This window comes from Falco rusticolus, chromosome 6, assembly GCF_015220075.1.
Source record: "Falco rusticolus isolate bFalRus1 chromosome 6, bFalRus1.pri, whole genome shotgun sequence".
Taxonomy (NCBI): Eukaryota; Metazoa; Chordata; class Aves; order Falconiformes; family Falconidae; genus Falco; species Falco rusticolus.
The window spans coordinates 18,049,676-18,073,076 of NC_051192.1; the positions used below are offsets into that span (position 1 = coordinate 18,049,676).

At 55.4% G+C, this 23,401-nt stretch overlaps 2 protein-coding genes across 3 annotated transcripts in view; both read right to left on the reverse strand.

Annotated features, from left to right (window-relative positions):
- Nucleotides 1-266: 266 nt before the first annotated feature.
- On the reverse strand, nt 267-13,446 carry PBK (PDZ binding kinase). Its single transcript, XM_037392246.1, has 8 exons — nt 13,363-13,446; nt 11,950-12,087; nt 10,814-10,904; nt 9,116-9,258; nt 6,556-6,725; nt 5,206-5,335; nt 3,363-3,539; nt 267-745 (listed from the first exon to the last, which is right to left on the reverse strand). Exons 2-8 carry the CDS (start codon nt 11,996-11,998, stop codon nt 540-542), a joined length of 966 nt encoding a protein of 321 aa, XP_037248143.1. The 5' UTR covers nt 11,999-12,087; nt 13,363-13,446; the 3' UTR covers nt 267-539.
- An 809-nt stretch (nt 13,447-14,255) lies between these two features.
- The window catches only part of SCARA5 (scavenger receptor class A member 5), a 42,476-nt gene continuing 33,330 nt past the window's right edge, over nt 14,256-23,401 (reverse strand). Inside the window, exons 7-9 of one of the 2 annotated variants that reach the window (XM_037393224.1) lie at nt 22,900-22,950; nt 17,565-17,756; nt 14,256-14,521 (exon numbers count right to left, since the gene is read on the reverse strand). In XM_037393224.1, coding sequence (XP_037249121.1) covers nt 14,385-14,521; nt 17,565-17,756; nt 22,900-22,950 — 380 coding nt within the window. In that variant the 3' untranslated portion in view covers nt 14,256-14,384. Of the gene's footprint in view, nt 14,522-17,564; nt 17,760-22,899; nt 22,951-23,401 lie in introns of both variants that reach the window. The other variant, XM_037393223.1, reaches the window with a different exon arrangement.

Below are 23,401 nucleotides of genomic sequence, written 5' to 3' on the forward strand. Positions count from 1 at the left end.
TTGCCTCCAGCTAGCTGTGGGCAGGAATTTCCCCAACCATCAAGGTTTTAACAAATCCCCAAGAGACTGAGTTTTTTTTCTAGACCCTACACCCTCTTAGCAAGATACAACTCCCTGTAACAACCTGTTGCATCAGGAAACCTTTTCCTTGACCTTGCAGCTGCTCTCCCTTGGTACTGTGCTGCAGTCCCCAACCACCTGGGGAGCGCAAATACTTTACTTGCGCACACCTTTAGGAGGAAAAAAAAAAAGCACTACTTTCATACTGAAATGAAGAAGAAAATATATTTTTAATGTCTCCGTCCTAAAATTGTTGTTAATTCAACACAAAAAGAGAGGGAGGGGGGTTTAAATGCAAAACTACTGCAGAGAGCCTGTAGCTTATTTAGGACCTAAGTGTGGGCAGAAGGGGAGTGCCCTAGAAGCAGAACAAGTCCCAGTCACCTCAGGCATGTTCAACAGGTTTAGGGTCTGGTATCAAGTACACAGCGCAGGTTTCCCATACTATAAGGGTAAATGCTGCAGGAGTGCGGATGCTCTCACTCCTGGGGCAGACTCGCCTCTAGCACTTCCACGATGCACGCGGCCGAGGGGCGCTTCTTGGGGTCCTCGCTGGTGCAGACAGAAAAAAGGTCAATCATGTGCTGGTAGGATGGGTCCAGCTCATCCATGTTGAGAGCTGGGCGGGTTCCCAGGGCTGCGTAGTATGCTTCCTCGTCAAAGGAGTCTTCATCAAAAGATTCACCTGGATAATAAAGTGGCAAAGGTGTTGGAAAGGCTGCTGGAAACCACTCTGCTCACGTGGGTTGTGGGGCTTCACTCCCTAGCTGTCACTTGGCCATCAAAGAGTGGTTTGGGTGGGAAGGGACCTTAAAGACCATCCAGTTCCCACCCCCCTGCCATGGGCAGGGACCCCTCCCCCCAGCCCAGGCTGCCCCCAGCCCTGTCCAGCCTGGCCTTGAGCCCTGCCAGGGATGGGGCACCCACAGCTGCTCTGGGCAGCCTGGGCCAGCGCCTCGCCGCCCTCACAGGGAAGAATTTCTTCCTCATCTCTCATCTCCATCTCCCCTCTCTCATGTAAAGCCATTCCCCCGTGTGCCATCGCCACCTGCCCTTGCCCAAAGCCCCTCCCCAGCTTTCTTGCCGGCCCCTTTAGGCACTGGCAGGTGCTCTAAGGTCTCCCCGCAGCCTTCTCCTCCCCAGGCTGAGCCACCCCAGCTCTCCCAGCCTGTCCCCACAGCAGAGCTGCTCCAGCCCCTGAGCATCTCCCTGGCCTCCTCTGGCCCCGCTCCAGCAGCTCCGTGTCTCTCCTGTGCTGGGGACCCCAGAGCTGGATGCAGCGCTGCAGGGGGGGTCTCACCAGAGCAGAGCAGGGGGGCAGAGCCCCTTCCCCTGACCTGCTGGCAACACTGGGTGCATCCCAGGGCTCGTTTGGCTTTCTGAGCTCCAAGTGCACAGTGCTGGGTCATGTTGAGCTTCTATTCAACCAACACCCCAAGTCCTGCCTTGCAGGGGTGCAGTGGGACATGACCTTCATGTCCATTTTGCTGTTTTTTTGTTAGCACCAATTACTGCCTGAATTACATCATTGCTTTCCCCTTGACTTAAACTGCTTGTTTTGAAGCTGGATCTACCCCCTTTCTCCCAGCAGAATAACTGAGTCACCCCTGCAGAGCTGGCTGGGAAAAAGCTCTGCAGCCAGGAGACACTGAGAGCAGGAGAGTGAGGAAAAATGCCCTGGCTGCCTGGAGACCATGTCAGAAAACACAAACCAGCCTGCGGGTCTGTGCCAGCAGGAAGGCTGGAGCAACAGGAGGTTTCCCAGCACAGCTGGTAGGATTTTTAGATTTGTATTGCTCCAGGGCACTGATCTGCCTGCAGGCAGCTGTAGCATCCCCTGCCCATCCCACCTGCTCTCCCTGCCTTGTCTGCCCAGTGTCACTAACTCTGGACAAGGAGGGGATGGCCGAGAAAGCCAGCGGCACCCTGGCTGGTGTCAGCGATGGCGTGGCCATCAGGGCCGGGGCAGGGACCGTCCCCCTGCGCTGGGCACCGGTGCGGCTGCCCCTCGAGCCCTGGGGTCCGTTCTGACCCCTCACTCCCAGACAGAGCTTGGGGGGCCGGAGCGTGTCCAGAGCCGGGCAGGGGCTGGGGCACCAGTCTGATGGGGGGGCTGGGGGGTCAGCCTGGAGAGGAGGGGGCTTGGGGGGGACCCGATCGCTCCCTACAGCTGCCTGGGAGGGGGCTGCAGCCAGGGGGGTCGGTCTCTGCTCCCAGGTCACAAGTGACAGGACAAGGGGGAACGGCCTCAGGCTGCACCAGGGCACGTTTAGGTTGGAGACTGGGAAACATTTCTTCACCGAAAGGGTGTCCAGCACTGGGACAGGCTGCCCAGGGAGGGGGGGAGGCACTGTGTAGATGTGGTGCTCAGGGCCATGGGTTAGTGATGGGCTTGGTAGCGCTGGGTTAATGGTTGGACCTGATGATCTTAAAGGTCTTTTCCAACCCAAATGATTCTGAGTCTATAACAAATCCCCACTTGGGCCCACAGGAGGTGTGCAAAGTAACTCTAACTGCAGAGGAGAGGGTGTTTTGTTAGCCCAGGTGCTGCCTCGAGCACCCCTGGCTTGGGCACAGCACACTTGCTTTAGCTTTTCTTTTCCAAAACGCTCAGCTGCCTCAAATATATTTGTGCACAATCTCAAGCACGACATCATTTTAAGCTTTTCCAGCCACATCTTTTCAGCAGTATCTCAATAGCATCCACCACACAGTGACAGCCTGGCAGACTGCTCCTATGCTGCATGGAGGTGAGACAGAGCTGGAACATGGCTGAGCATGCCGCAGGGCTCGCAAGGGAGCTGCATTCAGGCTCAGGGACATCTTTCAACCCCACCAAACCATGCTGGATGGGCACCTGACAGGCAGCTGAGTTTCAAAGAGCTCTCTCCAGCTGTTAGACAAGCAGCTGGAGCGCTTACAAAGACTGCTGGTTTGCAATGATTAATGATCATCATTTATCAACTTCTCATTTGGCGTTAAAAAGCTAAAGGAAGTTGAAAGCAGCCCAGCCCTCTGCACAAAGACAGAACAGCACTGACAAGCACTGGCTGCGGGATGGCCTTGGGGCAGTGCTGGGCACCTCTGCACAGCAGCAAACACCCCAGTGAACTCCGCAGGATGATGGGTAGGGCGGGGAGGCGCAGCAGGTGCAGACAGATGCTTGCAAGCCCTTTGGATGGCACCCAAGGGACACCCAGCATTGCGGGCGTACTAACACACACTGTAAAAATCACTCCTACTAAAAGAGGAAAGCACTTCTAGGAGCAGAAGTTGCTCAGCAGCAAGGTATAGAAACAAACCTTCATCATCAGTGTCACAGCTCAGGCTGATGTGGGGCACGGAGAGGGTCATCATTTCCCAGAGAGTCAGCCCAAAAGGGAAGATGTCGGCCTTGTCGGTGATCACGCCATCATCTTGCAGAGCTTCCTTGGGCTTCCAGGGCTCAGTGCCAATGTAGCACATCTCTGGGTTGCTCACTGGAAGGAAACAACACAGCTTGGGTGTCTTCTGGGACTTGCAGATGCTCAGACAGTCACAGCTCACCGCACAGCAGGTATGTAGCCCCTTGGTTAACTCAGGTGTGCTAAAGCCACAGGGCAGGATCTTCTGGGGGCCCAAACCTATTTTTCTTCCACCCCCATGTAGCCTCAAATCCTCTGTAACCTGCGACTTGCTCCGCAGCAGTGCCAGACCCAGCAGGGCCCATGCTTCTCCCACAGGCCCAGCAATCATAGTAGGGACTGGGGAGAAACCTCTGGCAGATTTCATGCTGGAGCATGTGAGGCCACGCAGAGCGTGCAGAGAACTGAAGGCCAGAACTGTGCTCTGAGCTTCACCCTGCTGTAAAACACCCCGCAATGAAGAAGTGACCTGCGTTTTACCCAGGTGTTTCCCTTCCTCAGCTTGCTCCCACACACACACACACACACCCAGGAAGCAGGACAGGGGTGATAGCCCCCACACGGCACTCTTCCCAAACAACACAGGGGGACAATTCCAACCCCATCCCGGCCCTGACGAGGCTCAGCCTCCACTACAGTGCCTCCTGCCAGCCACACAGTCCTTTTGTTCTCTTTACTCCAGCCCAAACCAAGTTCTCACAATTTGTTTAGTTTAATGCCTCCTTGATCTTAATTATCTAGCCTCAGAAGAGTTGAAGTGATCAGCCCTCAGCCTGATGAAGGCAGCACCAGCTCCAACTCGACCCCGTACACACCACTCCTCAGAGAATGGTGCCACATTTCCCCCGTGCTCTCCCTAGCAAATTCCCGAGCTGTCAGCAACCTCAGCTGTTCAAGAAACTTTTCTTTTGCAGGGTTGATCTTCAAAGCCCAGCCTATAACGAGAAGCAAACACCAAAATCCCTCAACACTTCACGGGCTGTTGAGCTTAAATCCTTGCCTGCCGCACGAACGGGGACTTCGCCATCAGCGGGTGCCCATTTTTTCCTCAAGACCACAGGAACAAACAGCCAAAATCAGGGCTGGGCAGAGAGAACCTCTTCCTGTTAGACCAGCCCAGAAACTGGTACTTCAACCACACTCCTCTCCAGGAGATTATGCTGGGGTGCTGCCTCCAGCTCTCTCAACTCCTTATAAAAGGAAACAGCTACTAATAAAAATGTAGTAGAACAGCTTTATAAATTATGAGGCTGTTGCAGGCCCAAGCGCTGTGTAAAGCAGCGGAGAAAAGCATTCTTGTAATTAACCCAAACACATTCCTGCTGTTCACAGCCAAGCCACGACGCCATTAGACATCTGCTTCTCATTTACATGAAGTCTTTATAATGCTCGCAGTTGGCTCAGGCTTCCTTCTAGCCCTACAAGAAAGATTCATTTACTTAAGTCTCTGGCAAGAGCATCTCCTCAACAGGGTCCAGCAGTGCCTGATCCAACATCCCGTGTACAACAGCACTCACTCCCACCCACTGGAGTGAACACACAATGCAGGAGGGCATGAGGCAGAACCCTGGAGCATTAAAGCTGGACCTTCCGTAGACCCCCTTCACCCCACGCATGGTGCAAACTGCTGCCAGTCCTTCCTTCCAAGGCCCCGGGAGGGTAAGCGTGTTCACTCTGCTCCCGCAGCCGAACTCTGGCAGCCACCAAGCATTCAGGTCCCCTTACTGGCATCCTGACCTACCTGTCATGTTCTCATCCAGGGGCAGGGACACTCCCACATCACAGATCTTGATGGCTTCAAAGTCACCTTTGACGACCACGTTTGAAGACTTGATATCCCCATGGAGCAGCTTCTTATCGTTGTGAAGATACTAAGAGGCAGAGAGAAGCTGTTAACACCCACTTGCAGATAAAGCTATGGAAAGGGACCAAGAGCCATCGCATCTGGACAACAGAGCACCAGCTTTTTCATGTTTAACATATTTAGCCTTAAAACCTCAAGTATGGGTCAATACCTACCTTAACCCGTGCAAAAAACAAGGCAGGTTGTTCCACCCAGCCTAGTTTTGGAGGCTTAAGCTTGCCTTTTAGTGAAAAGGTGCTTCTAGCAACAAACACTTGAGAGCAGGTGTGAAGCATGGGCATTAGCTGATGGCCAAGCACACGCCTGCATTGTCCTGGGAGCTCACGCCTGCATTGTCCTGGGAGCTCACGCCTGCATTGTCCTGGGAGCTCACGCCTGCATTGTCCTGGGAGCTCACGCCTGCATTGTCCTGGGAGCTCACGCCTGCATTGTCCTGGGAGCTCACGCCTGCATTGTCCTGGGAGCTCACGCCTGCATTGTCCTGGGAGCTCACGCCTGCATTGTCCTGGGAGCTCACGCCTGCATTGTCCTGGGAGCTCACGCCTGCATTGTCCTGGGAGCTCACGCCTGCATTGTCCTGGGAGCTCACGCCTGCATTGTCCTGGGAGCTCAGAGCTGCACATCCTCAGCAGCAATAGGACAGGACTCGCTGCCGTGGCCAGGGCAGCTTGTGCTAATTTACCCTGAGCGCTGGCATAGCCAGCAGGAGGCTCAAAATCTGTGCAATGGTTTAGACAGAGCACCCCAGCCTCCATTCCCCGCCTAAACACAACCTCAGCGCAACAGCTCGGCGAAAGAAGGGACATAAGCCACACCAGCTGGCAGCCGTGGGCATCAGCTAACCATTTTCACTGCCAAGACCAGCTTCCTGCAGCTGCCTGGTTGCAGAATAAGGATGCAGGAGCCAGTGCCAGCCTCCTCGCTGGCTAGCATGCAGGGAGAACAGATAGCCCCAGGGGAGGGCAGAAGAACGTTGGTGACAAAACCTCTGTTGCAGCTCTTTTTATATTAATTAATATTTAATCTCAAGCTTCAGGGCTCAGTTTTCACCTGATTCCGTACAGCACCCTGGTAAAAAACAACCTACCAAGGCCTTAGACAAAGCGTCACAGCACCTGCTCTCCATCTGCCAGCATGGCCTTCTCGCACACTGAATTCATTTATTTTTCCAGTGTCACCAGTGTATACCATTCTGCACAGAACAGCTACAGTTAACGATAAACGTACCTTCAGCCCCCTTGCCATGCTCAAGGCAACTTTGAAAATCATGGCAGCAGGGAAAGGGCCCAACCGTTTTGCACTTCTTTCTTCAATTAAGTCATTGAGAGATTTTTCTCCTCCGTACTCCATGGCCAGACACATGCTTCCATCGTTGGCCTCAGTAAATGCACGGTAACCTTCCAACAAAGATTGATTTGTTAGAGCTGAAGCAGGCACCAGTTGTTTCCATGTGCTTGCCGGCCTGATGGCACCAGAGTGTTTGGGGCTGTTACCCAGGTGCTTTCCCAGCAGCTGCAACCAACCCCCAAAAAATTCATATGCCAGGGGACCTGACTCACAGCTTTACGTGGCGAGGTGAAGCCACAGGAACGTCCATGGAGGCCTGCACAGCCCCAAGCAGGGGCACAAGCCACACACCATGGCAATGTAAAGGAGCCCCCTCCTCCAAGAGAGCCCACAGACACCCCCCATGTTGCTTCCCAGGTCAGCTTTGCACCCCGTGCCAGGGGCAGGCCGGTGTTACCCTGATCTTTGAAAGAGAGAGAACCAGAAGGAGAGCAGCGGCAGAGCTGCAGGACCAACATCCTCAGCTGCAAAGACAAGGAGCTACAGAAGCAAGACAAAGGGTGGGAGAACATTTGGGAAAGCCAAGCCTTTGTCTCACAGTGGCCATTTCACAAGGGTAAGATTTAATGCTCATACAGACTGTCATGTAATCTTTCTTCCTCCACGTTTTACTCCTGTCTGTAAACAATACTTATCAGGTGGAGCTATGAATAGCAAAGTCTTGCATAACGGCATAGCAAAAGCCTTATCCCGTAAATGATTTTCGGCACCTTTTACCAAAGAAAACCCAACAGTGAAATGTTTGCAGTGTGAAAGGTCAAGACCGTATTTGCTCTTCAGTTCCTGCCAGAAGCAAAACATGCCATTTTAGGGTTACAAAGTTTCTTTGCATTTCTGCTACAAGTGATCGAGGTAGTTTAAAGCACAAATAAGAGGATGAAGTCAGACAAAGCTGCTGTTCCGACTGGCAGGAGAGATTTTAGACAAGATAAGAGCAGAAATTAAACATACACTAAAGCAGCTTCTCAACACATTCTTACTACGGGGAGCCAAGACCATGACAGAGCCTCCATTGTCACTCGCAATGGTGTGACATCTGGGTGGGACCTGGAGGCTTATTCCTCACGTAGAAGCCACACCAGATACTGCTGTGGTATTGCCTCTCCCTCCCCCGAGATCGGAAGCCAGAGCTGCCTGCCAGCACCGCCCTGGGGCAGGCGGAGGTTTCTCCAGAACCAGCCTGTAGCTCTCCTTGGGCCAGCGCTGTGCTGGCTGCGAGGCAGCTCCCAGCTCCCAGGGCAGCCCCAGTGGCTTGCGAGTCCCACCATAACCGTTTCTGTTGGTAACTCGCCCAGAAAACTGCCTCTCAGAGACCGACGCTGATCTCAGTGGGCAATGAAGCACCAGGGGGCTCCAGCACATACCAAATTTTTGGGCAAACCCCACTGAGCCAGTGGAGGATCAAGGCAGAGCCTCACACATCCACCCTTTGAGCACGGTGGCAAGTCAGGCTGCCGGCAGTCTGGGAGCACACTGCACACGCCAGCGGCACCCTGGCTGGTGTCAGCGATGGCGTGGCCAGCAGGGCCGGGGCAGGGACCGTCCCCCTGCGCTGGGCACCGGTGCGGCCGCCCCTCGAGCCCTGGGGTCCGTTCTGGCCCCTCACTCCCAGACAGAGCTTGGGGGGCCGGAGCGTGTCCAGAGCCGGGCAGGGGGCTGGGGCAGGGGCACCAGTCTGATGGGGGGGCTGGGGGGTCAGCCTGGAGAGGAGGGGGCTCGGGGGGGACCCGACCGCTCCCTACAGCTGCCTGGGAGGGGGCTGCAGCCAGGGGGGTCGGTCTCTGCTCCCAGGTCACAAGCGACAGGACAAGGGGGAACGGCCTCAGGTTGCACCAGGGCAGGTTTAGGTTGGAGACTGGGAAACATTTCTTCACCGAAAGGGTGTCCAGCACTGGGACAGGCTGCCCAGGGAGGCGGGGGGGCACCGTCCCTGGGGGTGTTGAAGATGTGTAGATGTGGCACTTGGGGACATGGCTTAGTGGTGGGCTTGGCAGTGCTGGGTTAATGGTTGGACTTGATGAGCTTAAAGGTCTTTTCCAACCTAAACAGTCCCACGATTCTGCCACCAGCCACGCTGCCCTGGCAGTCCAGGAGCAATTCCAGGTCCCCATCACACAGGGCAAGACTAAGTCAACTTAGTAAGTTCCATGGTGGGCTTGACCAAAGGTGCAGGCAGCCCAGCAACCCATCTCCAAAGTGTAAGGATGGGGCAGGCACAAGTGATGCCCCCACTGTGTGTCCTCCCAGCCATCACCCCGCCAGGGCTCCAGGAGCCAGATGGGGAGGTCTGTAATCCCCAGCCCTCAGTGCAGGAGGAGCCTGGAGACAGAGACAGCAAAGAAACCCCACAGCAGCCTCACATCACATCAGCTGGCTCCAGAAGTCGGCTCCAACAGCTTGGTTTGCAATTTAAGGGATACAGGCCGTGCTGGAAACTTACCCACAATGTTTGGGTGCTGGAGGTCTTTCAAAATCTTGGCTTCTTCGTTCAGTCTCTGCTGATAGATGCTTTGCTGGCTCCTGTTGCATTTGGAACTAATTTTCTTCACAGCCCAAGGGGAGCAAGACAAACCTCTGGGAGATCTGCACAGGAAAAGCCACACAACTCAGAACTGCTCAGTTTGTAGGCAGCACCACAGTTAAGGCTCACACCTCACACTGAGGAGGTATCCTGGAGAACACCTCCCTTTATTTTGTGGAATTAATAAAGAACAACGCTGAAATAGTCTGCTAACACACATGCCGCAAAGGTGCAGTGACGCTTTGCCAATATACAGCGCTCCTCCATCAAATTTTCAAGCATTTTAGTTAAGATTTTCATTGATTCTCATTTTCAGGAGGAGCCGAGGCTTGGGGAGGGAAGTAGCTTGGCCAGTAGGCCACAGAAGAGCCAAGAACAGACCCCAAATGCCTGAATTCCAGGCCAGAGAAAAGCTGCTGGGGTTATCCCGAAACAACGGGCTCCTTCCCAGGACAAATACCTCCAGCACACACAGGACAGCTGGGATCAGTGCTGGGACCGGCACTGCCAACAGCTTTGTCAGCGACACAGAGAGTGGGATCAAAAGCACCCTCAGCCAGTTTGCTAACGACATCGAGCCATGTGCTGCCGCCAACACGCTGCGGGGGAGGGATGCCATCCAGAGGGACCTTGGCAGGTTTGAGAGGTGAGCCTGTGCAAACCACATGAAGTTCAACAAGGCCAAGCGCAAGGTCCTGCATCTGGGTTGGGGCAACCCCCAGTATCAATACAGGCTGGGTGGAGAAAGGATTGACAGCAGCCCTGAGGACTTTGGAGTGTTGGTGGATGAGAAGCTCATGACCCAGCAATGTGCGCTCGCAGCTCAGAAAGTCAACTGTACCCTGGGCTGCAGCACCTGCAGCGCAGCTGGTGGGTGAGGGGGCTCTGCCCCTCTGCTCCGCTCTGGTGAGACCCCCCTGCAGCGCTGCATCCGGCTCTGGGGTCCCCAGCACAGGAGAGACACGGAGCTGCTGGAGCGGGGCCAGAGGAGGCCAGGGAGATGCTCAGGGGCTGGAGCAGCTCTGCTGTGGGGACAGGCTAGGAGAGCTGGGGTGGCTCAGCCTGGGGAGGAGAAGGCTGCGGGGAGACCTTAGAGCACCTGCCAGTGCCTAAAGGGGCCGGCAAGAAAGCTGGGGAGGGGCTTTGGGCAAGGGCAGGTGGCGATGGCACACGGGGGAATGGCTTTACATGCGAGAGGGGAGATGGAGATGAGAGATGAGGAAGAAATTCTTCCCTGTGAGGGCGGCGAGGCGCTGGCCCAGGCTGCCCAGAGCAGCTGTGGGTGCCCCATCCCTGGCAGGGCTCAAGGCCAGGCTGGTCGGGGCTGGGGGCAGCCTGGGCTGGGGGGAGGGGTCCCTGCCCGTGGCAGGGGGGTGGGAACTGGATGGTCTTTAAGGTCCCTCCCACCCAAACCATTCTGTAGTTCTATGATACCCAACACCTCTTCCTCAGCTCCGTGCCCATTTGAAGGGGAGCAGGGAGCATCTGAAGGTCAAAGATGGCAGCACTTTCTTGCTCAGAGCTCAATCACTTTCCAACCCCTGTATTATTCCACGTGAAAAAAGATGCCAAGCCCTATTCCTGAGCACCACATCATGCCTGTGCTCTCACACATACCTTTTCATCAAGTATACGTTGACCCCAGTGCCGTATCCAAGCTTCTGCATGAAGGGAGATGCTGGTATAGTGACAGAAACTGGCCCTGCATCTAAAGAGGAAAGAGAAACCCAGCCCCATGAATGACCCCGCACAACAGATCAAACAGAAGCAGCAGCTTTGCAGCTTCTCACTAGGAGCTTTGGTGCTTTAATTACAAATCACATTTGTGACGCTACCACACGTGCTGTGCTACATGCAGAAAGAGTTCAGATTTTAGAAAAGCTCCTTTCCAAACCACCTTTCCCCCAGTATTTTACCAAATTCCAACTCCAGTCTCACTGAGACGTCATTACCACCCTCGTTAGGTTTCTCACCCTGGACAGCTTTCTATGAAGTTTTATGCTCAAGCCTGATCTTGAACACAGCTTTTTGTTTCCTGCCTACTCTCCAGGCTAAGCTACTGTACTGGTTTTGGCTGGGATAGAATTAATTTTTTTTTAATAGCAGTTTGTATGGAGCTGAGTTTTGGACTTGCAATGAAAATACTGTTGACAACATGGGGATGGTTCAGTGATTGCTGAGCAGTTCTTGCACAGCATCAAGGCCTTTTCTGCTTCTCCAGCTGCTCTGCCAGGAGCAAGGAATTGGGAGGGGACAAGGATGGGAAAACTGACCCCAACTGACAACAGGGACGTCCCAGCCTATATGATGTCATGTTCAGCAATAAGGCTGGGGAGAAGGAGAAGGAAGGGGGCAGACATTTGGAATGATGGTGTTTGTCTTCCCAGGTCACCCCTACATGGGATGGGGATAGCCAGACACTCGCCTGCTGACAGGAAGCGGTGAATGAATTCCTGAGTTTGTTTTGCTTGTGCATACGGCTTTTCCGATTAAACTGGTTTTATCTCACTGCAGGAGTTTTCTCACTTTTACCCTTCCGATTCTCTCCCCCATCCCGCTGGGGGGGCAGGGGAGCAAACGAGTGGCTGTATGGGGCCGAGCTGCCCATCAGGGTTAAACCACAATACCCACCCGACAGGCCAGTTTAACACCCATCACCTCCCTGCAGCAAAGCACTGGGCCCATGGCAAAGCATTCCATTCCCCTGCCAGCCCCTCTGAAGTATTTGGGGCTCACGCTTGAATGCAACTCACCAGGTCTCTCCCTGTGGACCAAGTTGTTCTGAGACTTGAAGGCTTCCATCGCTGCAAACGTTACACCTCCACCCCCAAAAAAGCCAGAGGAAGGCACTCGGGAGGATCTGGGACCACAAGCTGTGCAGGGCTCAAGCCCTGACCCATGCAGGGGCATTACAGACACAGTACATTAAAGGACATAAGTTACAGAAATTACACAAATTACACCCAGTGGGCGTAACTCACTGCTAATTTGGCTTCTCCCAGCTCCTGCTCCACAATCAGGTTGACAGCTGAAGCAGGATGTGCTTTCCATCACACCCAACTCCTTAGGCTCCCTCCTTCCCTGGTGTCACCCCACAGCTTGTCATGGCTGTGTCCCCCACAAGAGCAATTGCCTCAGCTCACAGAGGGCAAAGTGAACCCCATAAGAGGTCTGGGGGTGGCTCTGAAGTCAGGCAAGAGCCTGGGACCAGTGCCCCGTGCCCCAAGGCAACCGGCAAGTGATGTGGCACCACGGGAAGGAGCTGGTGGCCAGGGGTAGGGGAAGCGTCCCCAGGCTGCTCCCACCAGCCCGCAGCACAGCTGGCACCACAGCAGGGATGGGACTGTCACCGAGTCGGGAATATGAAGCTCCTTAACGCCAAGGTAGCATGAAGAAGCAGGCATTCTTTATTGCAGCGCTGGACGCACGGCAATTGTTCCACCTGACGGCATCCAGGTGTTCAGGAGTTCCATATTCCCGGTCCTGGTGACAGGACTGAGGGTCCATCTCTGGGTGACAGGGGATCCCTGGCCGAGGGCAGACAGGAGGCGCCTCCAGGGCCCCACCTCCGGGTGTGAACACCCCAGCTTGGGGGGAGGGGGGGAGGACTGCTGGATGCCACCTCCGGGGGTGGGGGTCCCGGATTGGGGGTGGCCAAGGACTACAGGTCCCACCTCTGAGGGTGAGGGTACCCCAGGCTGGGGGGGAAAGCCAGAGAGAACTACTGGGTGCCATCTCTGGGGGTGCGTGTCCCAGAGTGGGGTGGGGAAGGACCCCAAGATCCTACTTCTGGACATGAGGGGAGATTCGGGGCGGGGGGGGGTGGGGGGGGAGGGGGATGGGGGCAGGAGAGGACTGCTGAGTGCCACCTCTGGGGGTGGGGGTCCCAGATTGAGAGGCAGGAGATGACTCCCGGCTCCCACCTCTGCGAAGGGATCCCAGGCCGGGGGCGGACGGGGCGGCCGATGACTGGGGCTCCCAGCCTGAGGGCGGTAGCGGCCCCCCAGTCCCACCTCAGCGGGCAGAGGAGGCCCAGACCGGCGGCCCGCGCAGGAGGAGGAGCGGGAGCTGCCCACCCCCATGCGGGGCGGCCGGCCGAGCCCCGAACGCCCCGGTACGGCGCCCCGGCCCCCCTCAGCCAGCCCAGCCCGCCCCGCCGCCGTTACCTGCCGCCCGCGGTTCGAATCCCGCGCGCGGGAACACCGCCCCCCTCCCCCGCACTACGGCGGCCGCGGGCGGACAAAGCGCGGCAGGGGGCGGAGCCGAACCGGGGGCGGAGCCGAACCGGGGGCGGAGCCGAACCGGGGGCGGTGCCTGTGGGGGGCGAAGCTTTGGAGGAGGCGTTTGGGGGGTCCCGAGGAGGTGTGGGGGGTCTCATGGCTTAGGAGGGGCATCTATAAGGAGTTCCCGAAGCTTGGGAGGGTACCCGAGAGGGCATCAGGGTGTTGGGGGTGGGGTGCGTGTCTGTCTCTGTGAGACCCCTGAGCCCTTGGGGGGGGTCTCAGGGGGATCCTCAAGCCTTTGGGGGGGTTCTGGAGTGCAGCAGGGTCCCCAAGCCCTTGAGGCGGTCTCTGTGGGGTCCTCAACCCGCGGGAGGGTTCTCTGTGGGGTCTCCAACCCATGGGGGGGGTTCTCTGTGGGGTCCCCACACCCTTGGGGGTCACTGGGGGTTTCCCAAACCCGGGGGGGGGTCTTCCCTGTGTGGTGTCCTCAAGCCTTTTGGGGGGGGGGGGTGGTCCTGGAGTGCAGCAGGGGCCCCAAGCCTTTGAGGGGGTCTCTGTGGGGTCCCCAAGTCCTTGGGGGGAGTCTCCATGGCATTGCCAGCCCCTTGGTGGAGGTTCTGTCTCTGGATGGTCCCCAAGCCTGGGGGTGTCTCTGTGAGTGGGCCTGGGGGAGAGCTCAGGCAACCCAGGGTGCGCTGCACCCCCACCCAGGGCTGAGCCTGACCCAAGGTCTGTATTTACACACCCCCCATGCACCCCCCTGGACCTCCATGAATCCCCATTGCTCTTTGAACCCCCCCACCCCCCCTTCTGAGCACAGCTGTGTCAGCACGGTGGAGAATAATAAAAAGGCATTTATTTCTCTAATAATAAAACCATTTCAGGAAGCACAGGTGAGATCTGCAGGGTGGGCTGAGCCCCTGCCCTGGACCCCTGCAGCCAGAAGGAGGGGGGGTGCCCCCCCATCATGGTGTCAGGCATTTCACACCAGCGTCCTCAGCGTGACCACAGTTGGTCTTGCCCCAGCTGGAGAAGCTGCAGTGCAGAAGGCTCTCCTCTGTCCCCTTGCAGGAGACGTCGTCCATCCAAATCCTCCCCGTGCCTGCAAAAAACCAGGTATCCAGTGAGTGCACCTCTGTGGATCCCCTCCGGCCAAGGGCACTGCATCCCCGCATCCCAGGGTAAGCAGAAATAAATTGAAAAGATAAAGCAGAAATAATTCACGCCATTCTTGAACAAAAGGCTTCGTCTGTTATAAAAATTCCCTCCCCTAATTCTATTAGCAATCCTTCTCTATAGTAATATACATAAAATTTGTTAAAATATATATTATTTCACATTATACATTGCAATGTGAAGAGGTAGTGGAGTTTTACTGTAGATTTGTTGTCTTCTTCATGCTTAAAACAAACAAAAGAACTGGAAATCAGGATTTTACTTCTTGGAAGCTTCAAGCCAAATAAAGATAAAGGATGCCCTTGGGCAGCCAAGATAATGGCAGCATCCTACAGCCCCCTGACAGGGGTCTGAAAGCCTCCCACCATATCCTGGGGCCGGAGATCAGGAACTCAAGCATGACCAGCTCCAGGGGCATCCGGACCAACAGACAACCAGCGAAAATGCTGCAAAAATAGAGTTGCTTTGCAAAGTTTTCCTGGGATTAGTAATCAGTAGTGGGTTTAAGTGATTAGTTCAGCCTTAGTGTACCTGAACACCTGAAGGGGAGAAGAAACCCATCTGCAACCACATTTGGGAGCCCCGATTTGGCTGGGACACCCCACATGCTGGAATCAATACTGACTCTTGTAGTTTTACACTTCGTATCCCAGCTTTTCTCCTTGGTTGGCATGAATTTTTGTGATGCATCCTAATTCCCCACCACTGCAAGCCCCCATTGCCAAAACTCTGTGTTGGAGTCGCTGGATCTCGGATGGGGCTGGGGGGAGTCTGTTCCCCAGCCCGAGCCCCCCTCCATGGCAAAACCCTCTGTTTCCTTTGCAATTTTTTTTTTCCCCCAAGGGCACTTTCATAGTAATGCAAGGAGTCCCTCAAGGATCCCTACTGGGATAAACACCAGTATGATAGAATCAGAGGCTCATTTAGGCTGGAAAAGACCTTTAAGATCATCAACTCCAACCATTAACCCAGCACTGCCAAGCCCACCACTAACCCATGTCCTCGAGTGCCACATCTACACATCTTTTAAACACCCCCAGGGATGGTGACTCCACCACCTCCCTGGGCAGCCTGTTCCCAGGCTGGACAACCCGTCTGGTGAAAAAAATTTTCCTAATATGCAACCTAAACCTCCCATACCTTCAACAATGACCATCATCAATGATGGTAGGGTTGAGGGCATCCTCAGAACATTTTCAGATGACACCAAGCTGAGTGGTGCAGTTGATTTGCTGGAGGGATGAGATGCCATCCAGAGGGACCTTGATGGGCTGAAGAAGTGGCCACATGTGGACCTCATGAAGTTCAACAAAACCAAGTCTTCAAAGGTTCCTTCCAACCCAAATCGTGCTATAAATCTGTGAGTCTCCTCATTTGCCCCTGTGCAAATGTGGACCCCAGGTCTGCTTTCACAGGTGATGGGTGCAACAGTCCATCTGGCACATGGCAGGGGAGTAGCCTCAGATTTTGGGGGCCACCGAGCCCCTAGGGACACACAATTCCTGTTCTGAAGGAAACACCCGCAGGAGAGACACCGGCCACAAGCATGTGGCAGTTTGTGGCCATGGCAAGGCACTGTATGTGTCATGCTCAGTGGGAAATAGATGGGGTCCTCCTGCGCCATCAAGGATAACCGAAGGCAGCACGGCGGTGTGGCAGGACCTTTGAGGCCATGTCCCTCTGCATCTTCTGGGCATCCAGAGGCTGCTGGGTTGGGGGATTTGGGGGCTTTCTTTGCCATGCTGAGGGGGTTGCAAGAGATGGAGTGGCAGCTCTTCCCAGCTGGAACAACCCAAGGCGAGGCCATGCCCCAACACAGGCTCTGCATGATGAGTGTGTCAGGATCCCAAGTGGCTGTTCTAGCTTAGGGGGGTGATAGAGGACCATGGTGTGAGATGGGGAAGAAACTCAGGTGTGGGTAGCCAGGGCAGTGGTGGTGAAAAAACCTCTGTGGTCTCCCAAGGCTGGTGTGAAGGACACCACCTTTTGGAGGAGCCTAGCTGCGCTCACAGAGCAGGTCTGGTCAACCAGCATGGTCACGGCTAGATGATGGCCATGGTGGCTACCTGCTTTCAGGATCCATGGTCTCCCAGGCAGCCCTGAGCAGCTGGAGAGAAGGCAACTCAAGGAGTTAAAAAGCCTATGTAGAAAGGGAGTGGGCCTGGGCACAAGCATCTCAACCCAACAGTTTGGGGCCAAAAGCCACCCTTCCACCCACCAAAGCGTTCCTGACATTTCCCCTATGTTTTTAAAAGCTTTTTCTTCTTTTTTTTTTCTTTTGTTATTCTAAAGAGAAAATAGGTTTCAAAAGTCATATCCAACTGAAAAACCCAAAACATTTGTTCAAAAACAACAAGCCCAGGGACAGTCCTCCGGCGCTGAGTCAGCATGTGGCAGGGTGTGTGCACCAAGGGAGCCAGAGCAGGGGAAGGAGCCACCTGGGCCAATGCCAGCAATGTGCTCGCACATGGTCCCACAAGCCAAGGCCAAAATATTTGCAGACACCCGGGGCTGGCTGTGCTGAATAAACCACTGCTCAACCAGACTGAAGCTTCTTGGGCCACCACAGCCCATGTCCTGCTCGTGGGGACCTGCTGGGTGCCTCCAGGCTCATTTTTGGGGGGTCTCTTGTTTATTTATGGGCTGGCCTCATGTACCTATACTGGGCAAGGTGGGAGGAGAGGTGGAAGGACAAGAGGAAATGGCCTCAAGTTGCACGAGGGAAGTTTTAGATTGGATACTAGGAAAAAATTCTTCACTGAAAGGGTTGTCCAGCACTGGCACAGGCCACCCAGGGAGGTGGTGGAATCGCCATCCCTGGAGGTGTTTAAAAAAGGTGTCATTATGGCGCTTAGGGCCATGGGTTAGTGGTGGGCTTGGCAGCCCTGGGTTAACAGTTGGACTTGATGATCTTTTCCAACCTAAATGCTGCTGTGATTGATTCTATTGATTGATTCTAAAGGTCTTACCTTGGCCGAACCGGGCCATGCGGTACACCTCCTCAGCGCCTCGGAAGCCCAGCATCCGGCACACCACATCTCCATCCTTCTTGTCCCAGCCATCGTCGCACACTGTGCCCCAACGCCGGTCGTAGAAGACCTCCACCCGTCCCTCGTGGGAGCCAGAGCCGTTCACCAGCCGAATCATCCCCTCCTCAGCAGCTGCTGGTGGGAAAAGAGAGGGAGGTCAGAGGGGCAGCGTGGTGGCATCTCCAAGTGCTGCCCCTCATCTGCCTTGGTCCACCTTCTGTGCCCTCCCTTTGGCATGCACGGCTGCAGAAAGCACTGGGTGATGGACCCTCAGGAGACCTGAGGACATCCCACCACTGTTGGGTATGGTACTGGAGGGGTCCCATCAAATCCAGGGTTTTGTTGGAGGAGGCTAAGCCTTGCAATGGTTATGCCAAGATGGGAAACCCATTTGCAGCCTAAAAGTGCTGCAGGGAGGGCAGACGCTAAGCAAGGGTCAGTCCTGAAGCCATCAAGGTGAGACCAGAGACAGCACAAGCTTGTGATGAGAAGAGAGACCTGAGCAACCGATGGAAGAAGCGAGATGGCAGCAAAACCAGGGCACAAAGAGTTTCCAAAAGGGACTATGAAAGGGGACAGCAGGTCACGAGGAGGCTCTTCCAGCCTGGAGACAGGACCCCGGATCAAGTCCACACTACCTGGCTGGACCCTGACCTCATGCTTGAAGCGAGAGGGGGCTCACACCAGTCTGAAATGCCAAACTGGGATGAGAGGACATGGCTTATCCTCCTTCCCACCATGGCATTGCTCCCTCCATGCCCAGCTGGCTGCTCAGCCTTCTTCCTCCCATCACCGCCCTCCTGCTAGGCAAGACCGGTATGGTCACCCTTCATCCTTCAGCCAGGGAGAGGCACGGGGCGGCAGTGGTTTATCTGACAGGGGAATGGCCGAGGACCTCAGCTCCAAAAACAAATCACAACGGCTCTTCCTCCACCCGCAGCCAAGGAAAGCCAGCAAAAGAAACACACCACAAACCCTGTTATTTGGGATGAAAAAGGGGTTGAACAGTGAAAAATCACTGTCAGGCAGCTGGGCTTGCTCTGTGACTCACCATGGGCTGGGACAGCCGCCGAGGGTGGAGCTGGGCTCCCCCAAACAACGTTGTATTGCAGCTGCTCAGAGATTTTTGATTTAAAGACATTTTCTGAACGCCAAGGCTCGGGTTTGGTTCTTCCCCCCCACCCCATCCATGCTCAACGACATTATTTCTCCAATGCAAAGACAAATGGGGTTTGGATTGCTGTGTGAAGCATTTCCAGGCAGGCCGAGATCTCCTCCTTGATGACCATCGATGCTCCAGCTCATCTCTCTACATCCCATTCTGGTCACTGGTGGAGAGGGGCTCAAGGGGCTGCGCCCCGCTTCTACACCATCAAACCCACCACCACCACAGCTGCCACTAAAGTCCCAGCAATGCAAAAGGGAACAAAACCTTCTTGTCTGTGATTTTGCCAGTACATGGACCATGGCAGGTTCTCAAGTGATGAATCCAAAAGGCCTCCACCTCACCAAGAGGTGACCATTGCAGAGGGAGTTGCAAAGAGCTGGGTAAAATCTGACACCGGTCCAAGATCTGCTCTAACTCCATGGTGGTGGGACATTGCGGGCAGTCGTGCTTAGTTGAGGTCTCTTTAGGCACCCTGGCCAACCAAGCTAGTGACCAAGTTGGCCATGGTGGATGAAGCAGGGTCCCAGCCTGCCCCAGTCTCTCGGGGCTGGGGGGTGCAGAGTTAATGGGACATTTAGAGACCAGAGCTGCGTTTGGGACCTGCTGCACAGAGATGCAATGGGTTTTGGCACTGCTGACCAGCTGGGGCCTGCACAAAAGTTGCTTTTTTCATGTTTCAGACTCTGGGTTTTCCCTGGCTTGCTCCCAGCGGGAACAGGGCCACCTCCTCCAATGACCTCCAGAAAGCACAGTCCTTGCTTGGCCTTGGCACCAGCTCATCTCCCACTTCCAGGACCTGCTCAGGTTCAAGCTCAAGAACGAGTCTGGAAAACCCGAGCGTGTTTTACAGGATCTGGGCAGAGCATCAGGTTCACCGAGGAGCCAGGAAACATCTCCTGCTGTCCCTGAACCATCTCGCTGCTATTGTCCACAGCTCTGCTACAGACCTGGAGGGGTGACATCACATCTCAGCAGAGGGGCTCCTTTGGGATGCTGCTGGCTGTCTCCTTCAACCAGTCCCTGCTATCTGGGATGAGGTGTCTCCTCCCAGCCTTCGAGCAGCTTCACCAAGGCAGCTGCCTTGGCTCACCCCAGGGATGGTGTCATCAGTGGGCTGGATGAAGTGACTCTTCTGAGGCAAACATGTGCGCTGGAGCTGTGGACGCTGCCTGGAGCTGCCAGGGGAGCTGCTCCTGCCAAACCAAGCTTGTGCTGGGTCCAACACCAGTGTCCCCTGCTAGGGAGCCAGCCCAACCTCCCTGCTCCAGGCAAGGTCCTGGCCAGGGAAACCCAGGGTCCAGCACTTCTCCACTGCTCAAGTCAGGGTGGCAAGCCACACAGCATCACCTTCCTAGTTCCACATGTTTAGTGACCCTAGGCACCAGCACCTGGGGAGTCCACCTGCCTGCCTGATCTCCGAGCACCATGCAACACTGGGGCTTTGGAACCATCATCCCTCTTGCACCCTGGAGCATCCCAGGGCAGGGGATCCTTCCCTGGGTGCTGTCACCTCATGTCTGTGATGGCTATGGGAAAGAAATAGCTAAATGGAGCATGGAGCCCACCAGCAGGCATAACCCCCTCCATCCACAAAACCATCCTGCTCTGCCTCCAGAGCTGCCCACGTTCCCTGGTGCCTGGAGAACAGGCAGGTGACCGATGGTCCAGGACCAGTTCCCTATATCCAACATCAGGCGGTTGCTCATCCTGTCCAGGACCAGCTCCATATCTCCAACCCAAGCCAGTTGCCAGTCCCAAAGCCCTCATTCCTCCAGCTGTGAGCCTGTTCTCACCCCAGCTCTTCACTGGATGCTCTTCAAAGCCCATGTATGCTGGAAAATGATGACTGCTTCCCCAAGAGGGGGCAGAGATGCACAATCAGGGCACGGATCCAGGCACAACCAAGACATTCACATTAATCAGCAGGGTGAGGGCTGCTAATAAAGCCACAGAACTCAGCCATGTAAGTCCTGGCCACTACCCTTCCACTTAAGCCTCTAATAAGCATTGCTTAGAAGGCTAATAAAAGCTAATAAAACCCAGAAGTCTCCTCCGAAACCAGGGCCAGCTGCCTGTAACATCCCCACAGCCCTGCCCAGCCCAGCCCAGGGCTGTTTCAGTGCCCATGAGCCCTGGGGACTGCAGAAGCTGTGGCCAGAGCCAAGGCTGTGCCCAGGTACTGGCCCCAGCAAGCTGGTGAAGCCATCAGGAGACACACCAGGACCCAAGCAGGTTGTCCACCTTGTTGGGCTGCAGAAGGTTGTTCTAGTTCAGGCCCTCCTAGGCTGCAGCTCCAGAACAGCACAGGAGCATCCCAGCTGTGCTCTCTGCCTGCATCAACCTCCTGCCTGCAAAGTGGCCTGGCCTCAGCCATGTCGGAGCAGGTCTATGGCCCCTTCCCTCTCCAACACACCCAATAAACCCTGAGAGCATCATCCTGTGCATGTGCATTTGTTTTGCTTCAGCAATTACTTCCAAACCCCTTGACCTCCCCCTGGCCCAGCCCCCAGAACCAGCAAAACAGGAAAGGAAAAGCTAAAGAGGAGAAATAACTCCAGGTGGCTGAGAAAACAAGGGCCTGATTCTTTGCAGATGGGCTGAGATATCATCTCCTCCCTGGTAATGGACACCATCTGCCCCTGGTTCCCTGGGCTCCCCACCATCCTCTCCCGCTGCCCCTGCTCTGCTCTGGCCCCTTTGGTTTGGGAATATGGATGCAAACATCAAGTCACCAGGAGGTAGAGGTGGGGTGTGTCTACCAGGACATTAAATAGTGATATACTCCATCATTTGTACTTTGCAGAGGGAAACTGGCTGCGCTTGCCCATCAAGCAGTGGCTGGAGGGGACTGTGGCCCGCAGTCTTTGCTGGGGTGCTGGTGCATCCCACCATGATGCTCCTTGCTCCCCAGCTACCTCTGCTGCTGCTTCCCTTCTAACCCTGCCACATCCTTGCTCTTGCTTGGCACCACTGGGTGTCATGGTGGCTGGCAGCTGGGACCTGGAGCTCCTGCTTGGGTGCCTGAGGCAGGAGGGATATCCTCAGGAAGGCAAGAGGGATGTCCCCAAGGAGGGATGTTCCTAGGGTGGCAGGAGGGATATCCTCAGGAAGGGATGGCTCTAGAGGGGCAGGGGAGATATCTCCATGGAGGAATGTCCCTGGAGAGCCAGGAGAGATGTCCTCAGGGAGGCAGGAGGGATGTCCCGAAGGAGAGATGTCCCTGGGGTGGCAGGAGGGATGCCCAAAGCTTTGAGGAAACCCTCAGCATCGCCAGGGGTCTCAGGGACAAGCTCCCTGCACAGCATAGCTGTAGCACAGCAGAGGGTGGGCAGGATCTGGCTCCAGGCTCATTCCCTGGCATTTCTTGGCTTGCCAGCCCAGAAAGCGAACACTGGGGATCAGTGGGCACTTGCTGGTCTTGGCCCCAGAGGAAATCCCAAAGCAATGGCAGAGCTGCTGGGCATGGGAGGTCGGCAGCACATTGTGGCCCAGGTGCCTCCATTCAAACAGGCATTTCCATCTCTAAGCCCTGGAAAAATGCTTCTTCGAGCCAATCCTGCCCTGGGGCAGTGAATGGGAGATGTGTCCTTCCAGGCCTTCATTTCTCTTGCTGCCAGCTCTAGGATGTCCCTGGGTTAGGGATGATGCTGTTTGCCAGCAAAACACCTGTGAGGGTGGGAGAGCTCAGCCCTGAGCTTGATCCTGTTTGTTCCCCGGAAAAAGCAGGCAGTGAAATCTCCCAACCAGCTTCGGGCATCCTCAGTCCAGCCCCATCAGCCTGGCCCAGGATCTCAGCACGCTGATGGCTCCTGGGGCTGCAAAGCAAAGTGCTTCCCCCTGCTTGGCTCTGCCTTAACATCACAACCACTTTCCTCGAGCATTCTCAGTCCTCGCATGATGCTGACATCCCTCCACCCTTCCCGCCAGCTTTGGCTCTTCCTTGCCCCGGCAGGACAAAAGCATGGGACTCAGCAGCCTTGTCCTGGCAGCAACTGCTGCTGTGCTGCCCTCTTGGCAGATGCATTTCCCCTGCAGGCTCCTAACCCTGCAAACACCACCAACACCATGCGCGGAGCACCAGCGAGATGACCAGGAGCAAGAGCTTACCCATGCTGCTGCCACCTCGGTCCCCTTTCTCACCCTTCGGGCCTCGGTCACCTGTGAAAAGAGCAAGCACAGGGCATAAATCTTGTTAAAATCAGATTTTTACTGGATATCCTGCTCTTAAGTAAAGCTGTGTGTCTAGCTCTTGGAGGGCTTTCTCAGTATGGGGAAACTGAAACAGCAAAAGATTTGTCAGCCCCTCTGCTGAGTCCCCAGCCACGCTGCATGGCGATGGCACCCACCTTCTCGCTCCTTTGGCTTCTCCTGGGATGCTTCTTTTTAAAGGCAGAACCAACCCGGCCCTGGGAAAGCACAGCTTCATGCAGGGTTTATCCCATGTGGGGCCAGCTGCTCCCTGGGCTCTATGTGTTTGTATTTCATGCCCAAAGTGGCTCTTTCCCTCTGTATCTGCCAGGGGGGGCCTGCCCTGGGTAACCCCTCAGTGGGGGGCTTGGGGCTGTGCAATATGTCCCTGCTCCCAGGGCAAGGTAAGGATGGGAGGATG